This window comes from Nyctereutes procyonoides, unplaced genomic scaffold (genome assembly GCF_905146905.1).
Source record: "Nyctereutes procyonoides isolate TBG_1078 unplaced genomic scaffold, NYPRO_anot_genome, whole genome shotgun sequence".
Taxonomy (NCBI): domain Eukaryota; kingdom Metazoa; phylum Chordata; class Mammalia; order Carnivora; family Canidae; genus Nyctereutes; species Nyctereutes procyonoides.
The window spans coordinates 53,032,417-53,048,585 of NW_026575131.1; the positions used below are offsets into that span (position 1 = coordinate 53,032,417).

The 16,169-nt window shown below is 52.1% G+C and overlaps 1 protein-coding gene across 1 annotated transcript; it reads left to right on the forward strand.

The window, feature by feature from the left end:
* Positions 1 to 3,755: 3,755 nt before the first annotated feature.
* ANGPTL4 (angiopoietin like 4) lies at positions 3,756 to 9,531 on the forward strand. The gene is made up of 7 exons (XM_055343660.1): positions 3,756 to 4,217; positions 4,377 to 4,487; positions 4,620 to 4,737; positions 7,011 to 7,124; positions 7,470 to 7,565; positions 7,656 to 7,937; positions 8,878 to 9,531. Exons 1-7 carry the CDS (start codon positions 3,885 to 3,887, stop codon positions 9,057 to 9,059), a joined length of 1,236 nt encoding a protein of 411 aa, XP_055199635.1. The 5' UTR covers positions 3,756 to 3,884; the 3' UTR covers positions 9,060 to 9,531.
* The last annotated feature ends 6,638 nt before the right edge of the window (positions 9,532 to 16,169 follow it).

Here is a 16,169-nt window from a genome sequence, read left to right on the forward strand (position 1 = left end):
TCTTTCTCCCTCTGTCCCTCCCCCCTTCTTTTTTTTAAAGATTTTTTTTAAAGATTTATTTATTTATGATAGACAGACAGAGAGAGAGAGAGAGAGGCAGAGTCACAGGCAGAGGGAGAACCAGGCTCCATGTAGGAAGCCTGATGTGGGACTGGATCCCAAGACTCCAGGATCCTGCCCTGGGCCAAAGGCAGGCATTAAACCGCTGAGCCACCCAGGGATCCCCCTCCCCCCTTCTCTAAAACTAAATAAATAGCTCCCTTGCAGGGTGGACAAGCTGATGTTGGTTGTTGTTGGGGGAGGGGTCCAGTTCTTCATCAGGCAGTGTAGATCTCTCGGAAGGGTTGCTTGAGTGTCCTCAGGGCATGGAGGCCAGCTTCTCTGAGAACAATTGATCTAATCAAGAACAAAACAGAAGCCACATTTTTTTTTTTTTAATGATCTAACCTAGGAAGTTGCACACACCATCGTTTCGATAATATCCTCTTGGTCAAGCCGGAGGGATGAACTACATAAGGGCATGGATTTCAGGAGGCAAGGACCACCGGGCTACTATGAACAAAGGTGGCATATCACGGCTGCCAAGAACACAGTTGTGAGTCAGCTAGCCTGACTTCAAATCCTAGCTCTGTTCAGATAATAGTGAGAGTTTGAACAAGTACTTAATCTCTCTTTCACCATGTCCTCATCTATAAAATAGAATAATAATAGCTCCTAACTCATTTGGAGTTGCTATGAGGATTAAGTGGGTACATAATCACTTTAGGACAATACTGGCATAGGTTATGGACGCAGTAGGTGTTTGCTGCTACTTTTATCCATAAGCAGCCCCTCCTCCGACAGATCAGCTCTTCCTGCCCCATCCACCAGAAGACCCAATGATTGGAGATTACTAAAGACTGACTGAGGGAGCCCTAGTAACCTAGGTTCTAGAGACACAGATGGAAAGACACTCCTCGGGGCACCTGGGTAGCTCAGTGGTTGTGTGTCTCTCATGTATAAATAAATAAAATCTTAAAAAAAAAAAAAAAAGGAAAGACACTCCATGAGACCATGTACTGTGCCAGATTGAAATCTCCCAAAAGTAGGGAGCATCAACTGTCCATAGACAGGCCAAAAAAAATCCATTTCACTGCTTCCCTGGTCTGGTGAGAGATTCCAGGCCACATGTCACCTTCCTTTTTTTTTTTTTTTTTATTTATTTATGATAGGCACACAGTGAGAGAGAGAGAGGCAGAGACACGGGCAGAGGGAGAAGCAGGCTCCATACACCGGAAGCCTGACATGGGATTCGATCCCGGGTCTCCAGGATCGCGCCCTGGGCCAAAGGCAGGCGCCAAACCGCTGCGCCACCCAGGGATCCCTTTTTTTTTTTTTTTTTTTTTTTTTTTTTATTTATACATGTCACCTTCCTAATGCTATTTGCTTTGACCAGAGTAGCCAACATGGGGATAGGAGCATCTTACTCACTGCTACGGCCCAAGCACAGTAGCTGTCACACAGTAGGTACTCAAGAAACAATTGATTGGCGGGACTGTGTCATTGCTGGGTCAGAGGGTATGTTCCACAGGGCAGTTTTTATATTTATTTATTTATTTATTTATTTTATTTTATTTTATTTTATTTTATTTTATTTTATTTTATTTATTTATGATAGGCACACAGTGAGAGAGAGAGAGAGGCAGAGACACAGGCAGAGGGAGAAGCAGGCTCCATGCACCGGGAGCCCGATGTGGGATTCGATCCCGGGTCTCCAGGATCGCGCCCTGGGCCAAAGGCAGGTGCTAAACCGCTGTGCCACCCAGGGATCCCCCACAGGGCAGTTTTTAGGATGCAGTTCAGGGCCAGCTCCCGGCCACTGGACAAATTCTTTTTTTTTTTTAATTTAATTTATTTATTTATGAAAGAGAGAGGCAGAGACACAGGCAGAAGGAGAAGCAGGCTCCCTATCTATGGGCTGGATCCCAGGACCTTGGGATCATACCCTGACCTAAAGGCAGACACTCAAGTGCTGAGCCACCCAGGTATCCCTGGACAAATTCTTTTGTAGCATGTACACCGCAGGTGCCTCTAAGAGCTTTTGGCATGTTTTATACCCTCCAAAACATGACACAGAGGAAGCCGTCCCTGCAAAGTGTATCAAGAAAAGTCCATCGTCAGCTTGAGAAACTGACTGCTGACTTCTCTCAGTGCAAGAAGCCAGGAAAGAAGACAGCACACTCTGATAATTATAACACCCTCTCGGAGAGAAGCCAGGACCAGGGGGTGGACAGGCGAGCTGCCAGGGCAGATGGTGGCTGTCTGGATCTACTCCTTGTAGTTTTTCCTTCCTGTCCTTCCCATCTGCCTGTCACTGCTGCCGGGATCAGCCATCCTGGCATCTGGCCCGGGTGGCCGAGGGTAGGAGTGGTGACCTGCACGTCAGCCCCGGGGCATGCAGTTTCAGATTCCAGAGGCTGAGCTGGCTCGGAGCCCTGCTGAGTCAACTATGTTTTTCTGGCCCATGCTCCAAGCCAATCTGCCCAGGGTTCTTCCTGGCACGCAGGATTTTCTTTGCCTCAATTTCCTGACAGAGAGTATTGGGGAGCTGGTGGAGCAGGAGGGGGAGAACTTTGGTCAACGTTTGTTGAATGAGGGGGTGCCTGGGTGGCTCGCTGAGTTAAGGGACTGACTCTTGGTTTCTGCTGGGGTCATGATGTCATGGGTTGTGGGATGGAGGCCTGTGTTGTGCTTGGAAAACTCTCCCTCGGCCCTTCCCCCACTCCTGCGCAGGCGCACTCTCTCTGTCTCAAAATAAATAAATCTTAAAAAAAAAAAAGTTCGAAGAATGCTTAGACTCTTGAAATGAACATGGTCCAGCCCCACAGCCTCACTTAGTTCCTTCTTTTGTCCCTACCCCAGACTCAGTGTTGGGCTCTCTCCACTGGGAATTACTAACGGAGAACAGAGGACTGTTTGTTGAATGAATGAATGAATGAATGAATGAATGAATGAGGGAGAGCTCCTCTTTCCATGTATCACCTCTTCCTTCCTGTTCCAAGGTGTCTACTTTGACACAGGCAGAGATCGATGACACTGCAGACCCTGGGGTCGAGGGGGCGCCCTGGGGGGGGAGCACCTTGCGGGGGGGGGGGGTGCCCGAACGAGAAAGACCCTGGGCCACCCCTGGGGCACCGAGTTGTGGGAAGTGGGATGAGAGACGTTCGAGGATCCCACAAACACATCTGCAGTGACTGACGGATCCTTGAGCGGGAAGGAGCGTGAGAGCCCAGAGACGTCTCCCTAGGGTCCAGCCTGGTCTTGGGCCACTTGCTCTCCGGGAAGGCTCCGGAGGCGGGGATTTGAGGTGTCCCGGGCTCCCCGCCCGCCCGGCCTCGCAGAACTCAGCGCACCAGGGCTCTTTCTTATTTGTATCTCCCCGCCCTCTCCCGGCTTTTGACTTTGGGGGGGGGGTCAGGGGTACCGCCAGCAGCGTCAGTCCCCGCCGAGCGCGGGCGCGGCGTGGGGGGTTTGGGATTCCAGGGCTCGGGAGGGGGTCGCGGGGAGCCACGTCTCCCACCGCCGGCGGAGAAGGCGCCCCAGAAACGGGCGGGAGGAGCCAGAGCCTTGCGCTCCGGGGCGTGCCCCCCGCTCCTCAACTACCCCGCCTCGGGCTCACGGAACCCCTCCCCCGGCCGCACGCCCCACCCCCCAGCACTCCCGCCGCCTTATAAAAGGGGACGTCGCGGGGCCAAGCGAAGCCCAGAGGGCTGGAGGCTGCGATCCGAGGCTCCCCGGTGGCTTCTGCGCGCGAGTGGGTCTCCGCCAGGGCGCCCCGCGTCTCCGGCCCTCGGATCTCGAGCCCCCGCGCCCCCCGAGTGCCCGCGCCCCGGCCCCCGGGAAGGATGCACCGAGCGCCGAGCGCCCCCGCAGCCCTGGTGCTGTACGCCGCCGCCGCCGGCTTCCTGAGCGCGCGGGGCAGCCCGACGCCCCCCGAGCCGCAGCGCTTCGCGTCCTGGGACGAGATGAACGTGCTGGCGCACGGGCTCCTGCAGCTCGGCCACGGGCTGCGCGAGCACGTGGAGCGCACCCAGGGGCAGCTGGGCGCCCTGGAGCGGCGTCTGGGCGCCTGCGGGGCAGCCTGCAAGGAACCTGGGGGCTCCGCCGCGCCTCCGCGCGCCCCCGAGGGCCTGGGCCCCAGCGGCGAGGCTGCCCCCGAGGCTCTCCGCAGCCTGCAGGTACTTGGCGCTCCCCTCCGGGTCTTAAACAGTGTGGACGGGCGGGGGATGCCCCCGGGGTGCCCCGGGAGGGGGAGCTGGGGGGCCGGACAGGTGGATGAACCGAGAGGCTGGGCGCGGGAGGCCCGGACCTCACGGCCGCCGTCTGCGCTCTCCCAGACTCAGCTCAAGACGCAGAACAGCAGGATCGAGCAACTCTTCCACAAGGTGGCCCAGCAGCAGCGGCACCTGGAGAAGCAGCAGCTGAAAATACAGAAGCTGCAGAGCCAGGTACCTGATGCCCCCCCCCCCCCCAGCTGGGGCGGGAGGTGGAAGCTCGCCCTGTGGGTGTGGACTGAGAACCAGTCAGGTTGCGCAGGGAGCGCCAGCCCAGACCTGGTATCCTCCTTCTGTCCTGTCCAGGTGGGCCTCCTGGGCCCCATGCATCTGGGCCACGGGATGGCGAAGGCTGCCAGGAAGAAGAGGCTCCCCAAGATGGCACAGCTCGTGGGCCCTGCTCACAACATCAGCCGCCTGCACCGTGAGTGTCCAGTCCTCGGCTGTCCCTTGGCAATCCTCTGTCCCCAGCCACCACACATACACTTGACATTCCTGTCCTCCTCCTGGTCTGGTCCATCTTATTGGGAAGAAGAGAGGGCCTGGCTCTGGGTTCCCATGGGCTCACTTGACTGGCAAGGGGCTGAAGGGGGGACATCCCTGCTCATCCCTGCCCCTGACCAGCTGGGCCACCTCCTCCTCCTTCCTGGCAAGCCAGTGGCTTCCCTCAATGCCTTGCTGGCCACTAACTGGGGCAGGGTTTGGGGAAGAGGGTCCAACTGAGCTACAGGGGTGTGGGGAAGGGGGTGTTACTGCTCAAGGACGCCTTCCTGAAGGTTGAAGGTCTCTGAGGGTGCAGCAGTGGGCAAGAGGGTGCTAGCGCAAGAGGGTGCTAACTAGGGATCCTGGAGTTCTGATTGGGTGAAGAGAGATGGCTGCTTAGGTGGAGGGTTCGGTTCTTTCTTTTTTAAAAGGTTTTTATTTATTCATGAGTGACACAGAGGGGCAGAGGCAGAGGGAGAGGGAGAAGCAGGTTCCCTGGGGGGAGCCTGATGCGGAATTCGATCCCAAGACCCCGGGAGCACACCCTGAGCCGAAGGCAGACGCTCAACCACTGAGCCACCCAGGCGCCCCAAGGAGTGGAGGGTTCTGAGCTTGGCTGCCCCATGGTCTCTTGGAGTGTAGATCTAGGAGGGGGGCGAGGGCAGGGAACCCCCCCCTCCCTGGCCAGACACACCACTCACTGTTGAATCTCTTACAAATCCAAGTCCCTTACCCCTCTCTTGGTCCCAAAGTCCCTGATCATCCTCCTTCCCATTCTCCCCTTCCTACAAAGAATGGGCCTCTGGCACCATCATTAGTTGTGGGTCCTTTATTATGCCTTCCAGATGGCCCCAAATCTCCTACCCCAGCTCTGGGTCTGGCACAGGCTCCCAGCTCCTGGTGCCTCTGCCCCCACCCTAACTTCTGGGCTCCAGACCCGGTTGGCTTCCTCACGGTCCTCCTACCCCATCACACCCCAGCCTGGCATCAGTGGCTGCGTGCAACCAACTGGGTGAAACCAACTGGGTGAAAGTTCGGATTCCCCCCTTTCACACCCTGGGGCTGGTTGCTGGCTGTCAGCCCTTTGTCTTGAGGGCTCCTCCTCCCTTCCCCTCCCCTCCTCCCCATTCCCAGGCCAGTGAGGGTCCAGTACACCCTCCCAAACCTCCTCCCTGGGATCAGACCGGCCGGTGCGGGTCTGGGTGGGGGATGTGGGGGTAGGGGGGGTGCGTGGGTTTGGGGACTCCCAGACCCGGGGCTCAGCCCTGCCAAGTAGGAGAAGGGTCAGAGCTGGAGAGACAAACAGCTGGTGTTAATGGAAGCCACATTGGTGGTTTGGCCCTGTGCCATGGGGATTGGAAGGGAGGAAAGTAGGGGAAAGGGGAGCTGCTCCAGGGGCCGGAAGAGGTCTCCAGTCACTCTGGGTCCGCCCCCCCTCCCCCCAGCGTGGACTTGCCCTCCCCCGGGCGACCTTTCCCCTACTTTCCCCGGCTGGGCTGGGAGCAGGGTTTCCCCAGCTTTTGAACACGCCCCGGGCCCTCCCCGCACCCCCCCCCTTCCTCCTTGGATCCTCTGTCCTGCCCCAATGCTTCCCAGACCTGGGGGCCCAGGTGTGGCCTCTGTCCCTGCAAGCCCCACCTGACAAAGCAGAGCCACTTCTGCTGGGCTCCCCTCTGTTCCCCACTCTGGCCCAGCTTCTCACTCACTCCTCCAGTCTACTAAACACCTGCTGTGGGCTAGGATCAGCCTGGGCGCTGGTTAAACCGGTGAAACACCAGACTGTGGGCAAAGCCACTCTGTCCCTGGGCCCAGGGAATCCTTAGTCAGTGGAGGAGAGACCACCAGATGATGACTCCGGGGTTGGGAGCACACAAACTCCTCGATGCTCCTCTTTGGGAGTCTGGAAAGGTATCTCTTCTGGAAGCTTGGATCTTTAGAATGAGGCAGGAAAGGCCTGAGAGAAGAGGGTCCCCTGCAGAGTGGCTGGCACGTGCAAAATCCCTGTGGCAGGAGGGTGTGTGGTGCCAGGAGGGCCGTGTGGCCAGAGGTGGCAGTGCAGTGTGGGAGGATGGTGGCTGGCACGTGAGCCGTCCAGGTGGTGAACCCAGGATTGTCCCCTTATATCCGTCACCCACTGCCCAGCCCCTGACATGCCTGTTTCCTGAGAATCCTCCTGCCTCAATCCCCCTTCCCCTCTCTCTGCCTGCCCTTCAGGGCTGCCCAGGGACTGCCAAGAGCTGTTTGAAGAAGGAGAGAGGCAAAGTGGACTGTTCCAGATCCAGCCTCAGGGGTCCCCGCCCTTCCTGGTTAACTGCAAGATGACCGCAGGTAGGACACACTGGCCCCCTGGGGTGCCCTGCTTCGTGTCATGGGCCTTGTTGTCTATCAGATGCAGCTCCTACCACGACCCATGGTTGAGCCAGGTTCAGCGGGCCCAGAGAAGCTCTCTAGATTGCTGCTGCCCCCTCCCTCCTGCCCTGTGGGGTCCTTGGGACAATCATCTAGGCTGAGCCCCTTGGCCCACTGGTCAGCCCACCTTGGACCACCTTCCTCTGGTCTGCTGGGATGAATGAGGGGAATGTTGCCCTCTCTGGGTTTAGAGGCAGTTCCGGATTTGAGTCAGGGTTCCCTGCAAGCAGGGTCCTCCTGATGACGTTGCACCTCTCTGGGCAGATGGAGGCTGGACTGTCATTCAGAGACGCCAGGATGGCTCCGTGGACTTTAATCAGCCCTGGGAAGCCTACAAGGCTGGCTTTGGAGACCCGCACGGTGGGTGTCTCTAGTGGGGCCAGAGCCCCGGAGGTGGGGGTGAGGGCCATGGAGACGGCTCTGTCTCACTGCCCGGCCTCTCCCCTGTAGGTGAGTTCTGGCTGGGCCTGGAGAAGGTGCACCGTATCCTGGGAGACCGCGGCAGCCGCCTGGCTGTGCAGCTTCAGGACTGGGAGGGCAATGCGGAGTCCCTGCAGTTCCCCGTCCATCTGGGTGGTGAGGACACGGCCTATAGCCTGCAGCTCACGGCGCCTGTGGCCAATGAACTGGGGGCCACCACTGTGGCGCCCAGTGGCCTTTCCCTGCCCTTCTCCACTTGGGATCAGGACCACGACCTGCGTGGTGACAAGAACTGTGCCAAGAGCCTCTCTGGTGAGCAAGCTCTGTCCCTTCCTGTCCTGCCTTGCACCCCAAGGGCAAGACCTCCCCTTTCCCGCCTTACTGTTCCCCTGACCTGCCTTTAACACCAAATCCCATCTATTCTCTGCTGACTTGCTGGGTGCCTTTAGGCAACTGACTTACCCTCTCCCACCTTCAGTTTGCCCATCTTCAAAATGGGTATAGGGGGCACCTGGGTGACTCAGCAGTTGAGCATCTGCCTTCAGCTCAGGGCATGGTCCCAGGGTCCTGAGATCGAGTCCCGCATTGGGCTCCCCTAAGGAAGCCTGCTTCTCCCTCTGCCTGTGTCCCTGACTCTCTCTCTCTGTCTCTCATGAATAAATAAATAAAATCTTTTTTAAAAACTGGGTGTAACCACAGTTCCCACTCTATAACACTATTTTGAAATGACATTTGTGGGATTGTGGCTGTGGCCTGTGGCAAAGCCACCAAGATAAACCCTGTCTTGTTCAAATGAAATCGGAGACAGAGTCCAGGCCCTGTAGAGTGAAATGCATGAAACTGCTTTTGGTGGATCAAGAAATGATGGAAAGCTAGTAATTTTGTAAGATTCAGTCTAATATAAACTGGATGATGATCACAGAAAGTCTTTAAAAACATTAGCCAAATAAATAAATAAATAAATAAATAAATAAATAAATAAATAAATAAATAAAAAATAAAAAACATTAGCCATGTACCAGGTACAGAGAAGTAACTTGCCACAGTCACAGGACTGGAAAGGGGGGCCCAGAGCCCCCAAGACTCCTTTGTCACCACCTGGGGTTCCTCAGGACCCAGTGTGACAATCATTAGAAATGTCTTCCCCTCCAAAATTTATGAAGTCCCACACCTGGCCTCATCTCCATCCCAGCCCCAGCAGATGCACAAGGACCCCCATCTGACCAAGTTCTGTTTTCTTGGACCCCGGCAGGTGGCTGGTGGTTTGGCACCTGTGGCCATTCCAACCTCAACGGCCAGTACTTCCGTTCCATCCCACACCAGCGGCAGCAGCGTAAGAAGGGCATCTTCTGGAAGACCTGGCGGGGCCGCTACTACCCACTGCAGGCCACCACGATGCTGATCCAGCCCACAGCAACTGAGGCAGCCTCCTAGCTTCCTCACTGGGGCCTGGTGCCAGGCTCCTGGAGGACAGTGACTCTGACTCTGGCCCAGCATGTGGCCACTCCCTGCCCAGGCAGGGGCTCAAGACAGGGGCCCTCTGGAGCCTCGTGGACAGAGAAGCAGTTCATGACTGGAGTTGCCCCCTTTCCGGGTGGGGGGCTGCAGGTGATACCCTCTGAGGACAGAGCTGCAGGGTTGCAGGCCTTGGAAGCGTGAGACCGAGGGGCTTTGAGACCTATTTCTTGCCCGCCCGAGGAGTCGGGGACGTAGAGGGACCATTTGGGGGCAGCCAGACAAGCCCTCGATGGAGGATTCAGTCACATTGACTGGCTGGGGGACCAGGGCTCCCGCGGGCCCCCAGCGCCCTCACAGTGTCCTTGTGTGTGGGTGCTGTGGGATGAGCCGGCGCCAGCGGTGTCCGGGTGGAGCTCGCAGAATTCTTGTAATAAAAGCAACCTCAGAACATTTTGTTCTGTTTTATTCTTCAGTTTGTTTTAAAAAGTGGGCAGTTTCAAAGTCCACAGAAATACGTTCCCAGGGTGGAGGGTGAATGCTCCCAGATCCTTTGAGGACGACACTGGCTCGTCCTACCACCCGACAACAGGTTTTAATTTCCTCCCTTCGTTCGTTGTTTCACAATGTGTGTGTCAGGTTTTATATTCAAAAACTGAAACACTTAATCCTTCTGGAAACTCGTGGAGAAAATAAAAGCCCCTTCTTGATTACTGACATACATGAATCACAGTGAACTTTTTAGCATCCGGCCATCTGAGAAATATAATGCGAGTCACACGTTTAATTTTTTTTTCTAATAGTCACATTAAATGAAAAGGGAAAAACACACACACACACAAAGTTTAAAAAAAAGTAAGAAAGGGGAATGCCTGGGTGGCTTAGTTGGTTAAGCATCCAACTCTTAATTTCAGCTCAGGTCATGATCTCAGGGTCGTGAGATCAAGCCCCAACGTGGGCAAAGCTGGGCATGGAGCTTGCTTAAGGTTCTCTCTCTCTCTCTCTCTGTCTCTCTCTCTCTCTCAGTGTGTGGGTGGCTCAATTAGTTAAGTATCTTTGGCTCAGGTCATGATCCCTGGGTCATGGGATCCAACCCCGCATCCGGCTTCCTGCTCAGTAGGAAGTCTGCTTCTCCCTCTCCCTCTGTATGTGTGCTTTCTTTCTCTGAAATAAATAAAATCTTAAAAGAAAAGATTTTCTTTCTCTCCCTCTGCCCCTCCACCCAGCCCTCTCCAAAAAAAAAAAAAAAAAAGTAAAAAGAAACAGATGAGATGAATTTTAGAAATACATTTTTATTGGGGCACCTCAGCGGCTCAGTTGAGCAACCGACGCTTGGTTTGGGCTCAGGCCATGATCTCCGGGTTGTGGGATTGAGCCCCATGTTGGCTCCATGCCGAGCCTGGAGCCTGCTTGAGGTTCTCTCTTTTCCTCTCCTGCCCCTATTTCCACTCCAGCTCCCCCTACTCACATGCTCTACCTCTCTTTAAAAAAAAAAAAAAAGGATTTTTTATTAAGTCCAATATAACCAAAATATTACCATGTCAACATGTGAGTGATATACAGGTCATTAATGAGATTAATGAGATAGTTGACATTGCTTTTTTTTTTTTGTACTAAATCCTTTTTTAATGTTTTAAAATATTTTATTTATTTATTCATGAGAGACAGAGAGAAAGAGAGGTAGAGACACAGGCAGAGGAAGAAGCAGGCTCCATGCAGGGAGCCCGACGTGGGACTCGATCCTGGGTCTCCAGGATCATGCCCTGGGCTGAAGGCAGCACTAAACTGCTGAGCCCCCCAGGCTGCCCCTAAGTCCATTTTTTAAAAAATATTTTATTTGAGAGAGAGCGTGCACACAAGCTGGGGGAGAGGCAGAAGCAGAGGGAGAAGCTGACTTTCTCTGAGCAGGGAGCCTGACATAGTGGTTGATCCCAGGACTCTGAGATCATGACCTGAGCCCAAGGCAGACTCCTAACCAACTGAGGAGGCACACCTGTATTAAATCTTTGGAACCCAGTGTTTTTTTAATGCTTATGGCACATCTCAGTTGGGACTGGCCATATAACCAGTCAACAGCCCCACAGGGGTAATGACCACCATAATGGACAGCACAACTCTAGTGTGTACATTAATGCAGTATTTTGGGTAAATTCTTCACATTTTTACCATATCTGCATAAATTATCCTTTGTTTTTAAAAATTGGCTTCATATACATAAATATATAAACATAAACATAAACAAACAAACAAATAAATATTCAGCTAATATTTATTGTGTTTCTACTACATGTCAAACCCTGGTACTAAGTACCTGAGATACTCCAGTGAACAAAAAGATTCCTGCCCTTACCAAACTTACCTTCAAAGTCCCTCCTCATTACAGATAGGTTGGCCTCTAATTGATGATCCAAAGTGAGGCCATCACTTTGAGTGGGAGAAAAATATGAATAATGGTTGATACTGGAAAGATGGGTAGGATTGAGGAGACACATGAGGCAGCTTTCTCCAGTGATGGTGAAACCTTGAGAGAAGTGGGTTACTCTTCCATATGCCTCTGTCTCTGTGAATGTACACTTAAGATTTGGATTTCGTTGTATGTAATTTCACCTTGGAAGAAAAAAAAAAAAAAACAAAACCGAAAAGAGCCATAAACAAATACTGAACTCTAACTAATGATATGCATGCTGAAGTGTTTAGAGAGAAAGTTGATATCTTCAACTTTCTTTTATTTTTATTTTTTCTCCAGGTATATTGAGATGCAACTGACATATGACACTAAGTTTACGATGTTCAATGTGTTGATTTGATACTTGTGTATATTGTGAAATGATTACCTCCATCCGGTTAGCTGTCACCTCCATCACATTACATAGTTATTTCTTTCGTGGGGTGAGCACATTTAATATCCACTCTCTTAGCAACTTTCAAGTGCTAACTATAATCACCATGCTATACATTTGATCCCTCCAAATTTTCAACTTTCTTTGAGAAGCACCAAAATTAAGATGATGGGTGGGTGGAGTAGAGATGGATATGTGATATAGCAAAATGTTAATAGTGCAATCTAGATATTCTCTGTACAATGCTTTTCATTTTTCTAAATGTTTAAAAATTTTTCACAATAAAACATGGGCAAGAAAAATTCTAGCCAGATCTTGTTGCCTTCTGAAGGCTCTCAGCCTGTGTCAGAGCTCGGTATAGAAAGGGAGATGGGTCAGATGCCTGGGTGGCTCAGCGGTTGAGCATCTGCCTTCAGCCCAGGGCATGATCCCAGGGTCCTGGGATCGAGTTCCGCATGAGGCTCCCTGCATGGAGCCTGCTTCTCCCTCTGCCTGTGTCTCTGTGTCTCTCATGAATATATAAATTAAATCTTTTTTAAAAATGAAAGAAAGGTAGATGGGGGGGGTCACCTGGATGATGGAGTTGGTTAAGCAGCTGACTCTTGGTTTCAGCTCAGGTGGTAATCTTGGGGTCGTGAGATTGAGCCCTCCACACTCAGCGTGGAGGAGTCTGCTTAAGACTCTCTCTCCCTGGGATGCCTGGGTGGCTCAGTAGTTGGGTGTCTGCCTTCGACTTGAGGCCTGATCAAGTCCCACATCAGGCTCCCCACAGGGAGCCTGTTTCTTGCACTGCCTGTGTCTCTACCACTGTGTGTGTTTCACATAAATAAAAATATAAAAAATAAAATAAATAATAAAAAGACTCTCCCTCTGCCCCTCCCCCTCAAATAAATAAATAAATAATAATCTTTTTTTTTTTAAGAAAGGGAGATGAGGGATAGAGAACGTTCAAGAGGTATGAGCAAGAAAGAGTAAACCTCTCTCCTTGATAGATAATACTTCAAAAATGGGAAAAAGAGGGCACCTGGGTGGCTCAGTTGCTTAAGCACCTGCCTTCAGCTCAGGTCATGATCCTGGGATCCTGGGATCCTGGGATCCTGGGATCAAGCCCCACATCAGGGTCCCTGCTCAGTGGGAAGTCTGCTTCTCCCTCTCCCTCTGTGTGCTCACGTGCTTTCTCTCTCTCTCTCTCAAGTAAATAAATGCATAAATCTTAATTTTTTTTTTAAAAAAAGGAAAAAGGTTGGACTTTCCCAGCATGTGGTTCAATGCTTTTTAATTCACTGCCTAAAGTTGTCGTTCATATCATGTGGCTAGAACAATGGGATACCTTGTCTCAAGGACACATGTTTAGGAAAAACAACATCTGCCTGTGCCTAAGTGCCCCCATCCAGCTGCTGTTTTAATAGGAGAACCTGGGATGCCTGGGTGGCTCAGTGGTTGAGCATCTGCCTTCGGCTCAGGGCATGATCCCGGGTTCTGGGGATCGAGTCCCACATCAGGCTCCCTCTGCCTATGTCTCTGTCTCTCTATTCTACTTATGAATAAATAAATAAAATCTTAAAAAAAAATAGGAGATGGACACCTGGGTGGCTCAGTGGTTGAGTGTCTGCCTTTGGCTCAGGGAGTGATCCTGGAGTCCCAGGATCGAGTCCCACATCGGGCTCCTTGCATGGAGCCTGCTTCTCCCTCCGCCTGTCTCTGCCTCTGTGTGTGTGTGTGTCTCATGAATAAATAAATTTAAAAAATCTTTAAAAAATAAAAATAAATAGGAGAACCTATCTTCCCAATATGCCTTCTAAGTGCTCTTGGGGAAGTCTGTGTTCTTCTTGTCCCATGACTCTTCCTGGTCGGCGCTGGGGACACGGTCATTTCCCTGGGGTCCTGGCTGAGTATGGGTGATGAACTTCTCAGCTGGAGGCCAGACCTTCTCCAGGCTCCATGTTTGGAGGTGTCTTGTACCAGGAGGGCTTGCAGAATCTCCCTTGAGCCCACTGTGGCTGGAACTGGTGGGAAGTCCCATCTGTAGAGGTCGGGGTGGTAGGGGGTTCCCTCACCTATGCCCTCCTGATTCTCCAGCTCTGCCAAGAGAGCTTATCTCCCCAACCCTGTCCCTTCTCCTGTCATCACCACCTCTTCCATCTCAATGCAGAGAATAATCACGATGACTGGGAACCAAATAAGAGCCAGGATGTGATTCCAGACCCGTCCACCTCGAGTCAGAGCTCTTCAGCCCCATTATTCTCCTGGTTGACTAGAGATAGTCTATTAAAGCTCTATGGCCTCAGTTCCTGCATCTGGAAAATGGAGGGGGGATCACTCTGGTACCCCACCCCTTTCTGTTCTTCTGGTGCTGTAAGGATTTCACATAGCAGTAAATGAAAAGCACTCCAGTGTCTGGCTCATAGCACACACACACACACACACACACATCATATATATATATATATATATATATATATATTATTCATCATTACTAATATCACTATAAGCTATCCTGGGAGGGTGTGGGCCAGAAGAACATGACCCAGACAGGAGAAAAGCCTTCAGGGTAGAGAGACATGGCTTTTGACTCAGTTTTTAAAGAAGGATGAAAATTCTACAAAGAAGATGGGGGAGGGAGATGGCATTCCAGGAAGAGGGCACAGTGAAAGCAGAAGTCTAGCAGCCTTGACAGGAAGTAAAGTTCACTAGGGAACCATTTAATAGCCCCACCTGGCTGCAGCATTTGGGCAGGAAGCCAGGAGAGGGAACTGGAGGTATGCAGGAATGGGCAGGGCTTCAAGCCAACTACCCAGGGGTGTGCTGACAAGGCCTGGGAGGGTCCACTCTGGTCTGGCTTCCAGTCTCGCTTTTTCACATCATCCCATCTCTTGACACCTGGACCCCATGCTCCAGCCACCACAGCCACCTGGCTGTCGGAACAGACTTCATCGGAGTCTCTCTTGCTTGCTGTTGTGTCCCCCTAGAAATGCTGTTCCCAGCACCTCCTCCTCTTCCCCCAAACAGTGCAAATGCCACCTCCCCCAGGATGCCTTCCCTGGGTCCTTAGCTAAGGAGCAACACCACCACATGATCCAGTCATTTCCTCACTGCACGCCTCCAACTGTGAAACTATCTTGTGCATAATGTGTACTGACTTCTTGTCTGCCTCACTCCATTACACTCCTAGATCTGTGAGGGCTGGGACTTTGTCTTCTTCAATGCTGGATCCCCAGCACCTAGAACACTGCCTGGCACTTAGCAGGTGCTCAGTAAAGATTTACTAAAGGAAGAACTGAAAGATTTGTATTATTTTTTTAGATTTTATTTATTTATTTATTTATTTATTTATTTATTTATTTATTTGACAGAGAGATGGAGAGAGCCAGAGAACACAAGCAGGGGTAGCAGCAGAGGGAGAGGGAGAAACAGACTCCCCCCTGAGCAGTGAGCCCAATGGGGGACTCCATCCCAGGACCCCGGGATCATGACCTGAGCGAGAGGCAGACGCTCAACTGACTGAGCTATCCAGGTGCCCCAGAACTGAGAGAATTTAAAACAGGGGAACAAGATGGTCTGACTTATGTTTTAAAGGCTCCTCTGGGGGCACCTGTGTGACTCAGTGAGCATCTGCCTTCGGCTCAGGTCATGATCCAGGGGTCCTGGGATGGAGTCCCACATAGGCTCCCTGCATGGAACCTGCTTCTCTCTCTGCCTGTGTCTCTGCCTCTCTGTGTGGCTCTCATGAATAAAATAAAATAAAATCTTTTAAATAAATAAATAAATAAATAAATAAACAAAAGACTCCTCTGATTGAGGCCCTTGACCCTCTCAGTTTGTAGAGCGCGTGACTCTGGATCTTGGGGCGGTGAGTTTGAGTCCCCGCTGGGCATAGAGCTTACTTTATTTAAAAAAAAAAAAAAAAAAAGACTGACCACAATGGAAAGAGCATACTGTGTGGGGTGAGGGCAGGGCAGGGAGATCTGGGGACAGACAACAGCTCAGGTCCAGGGAGTGATGATGGGGCCAGGATTGAGGTGGTGGGGATGGGGGAGGGTGAATAGTGATCAGAAATGTAGGATGGAGGAGGAACACAGCAAGACAACTGAAGGAAAGAAGGGCAGGAAAAGCAGGAGGCTAAATGCTGAAGAGAGAGGAGTCCATGACCTCTGGCCCTGAGATGGGCAGTGGGGGGAACAGAGGTGGAGGGTAGTGTGGGGGACATGGAGTCACAGGAGGAGGAGTGGATGCGGGAAAAGAGGCCAAA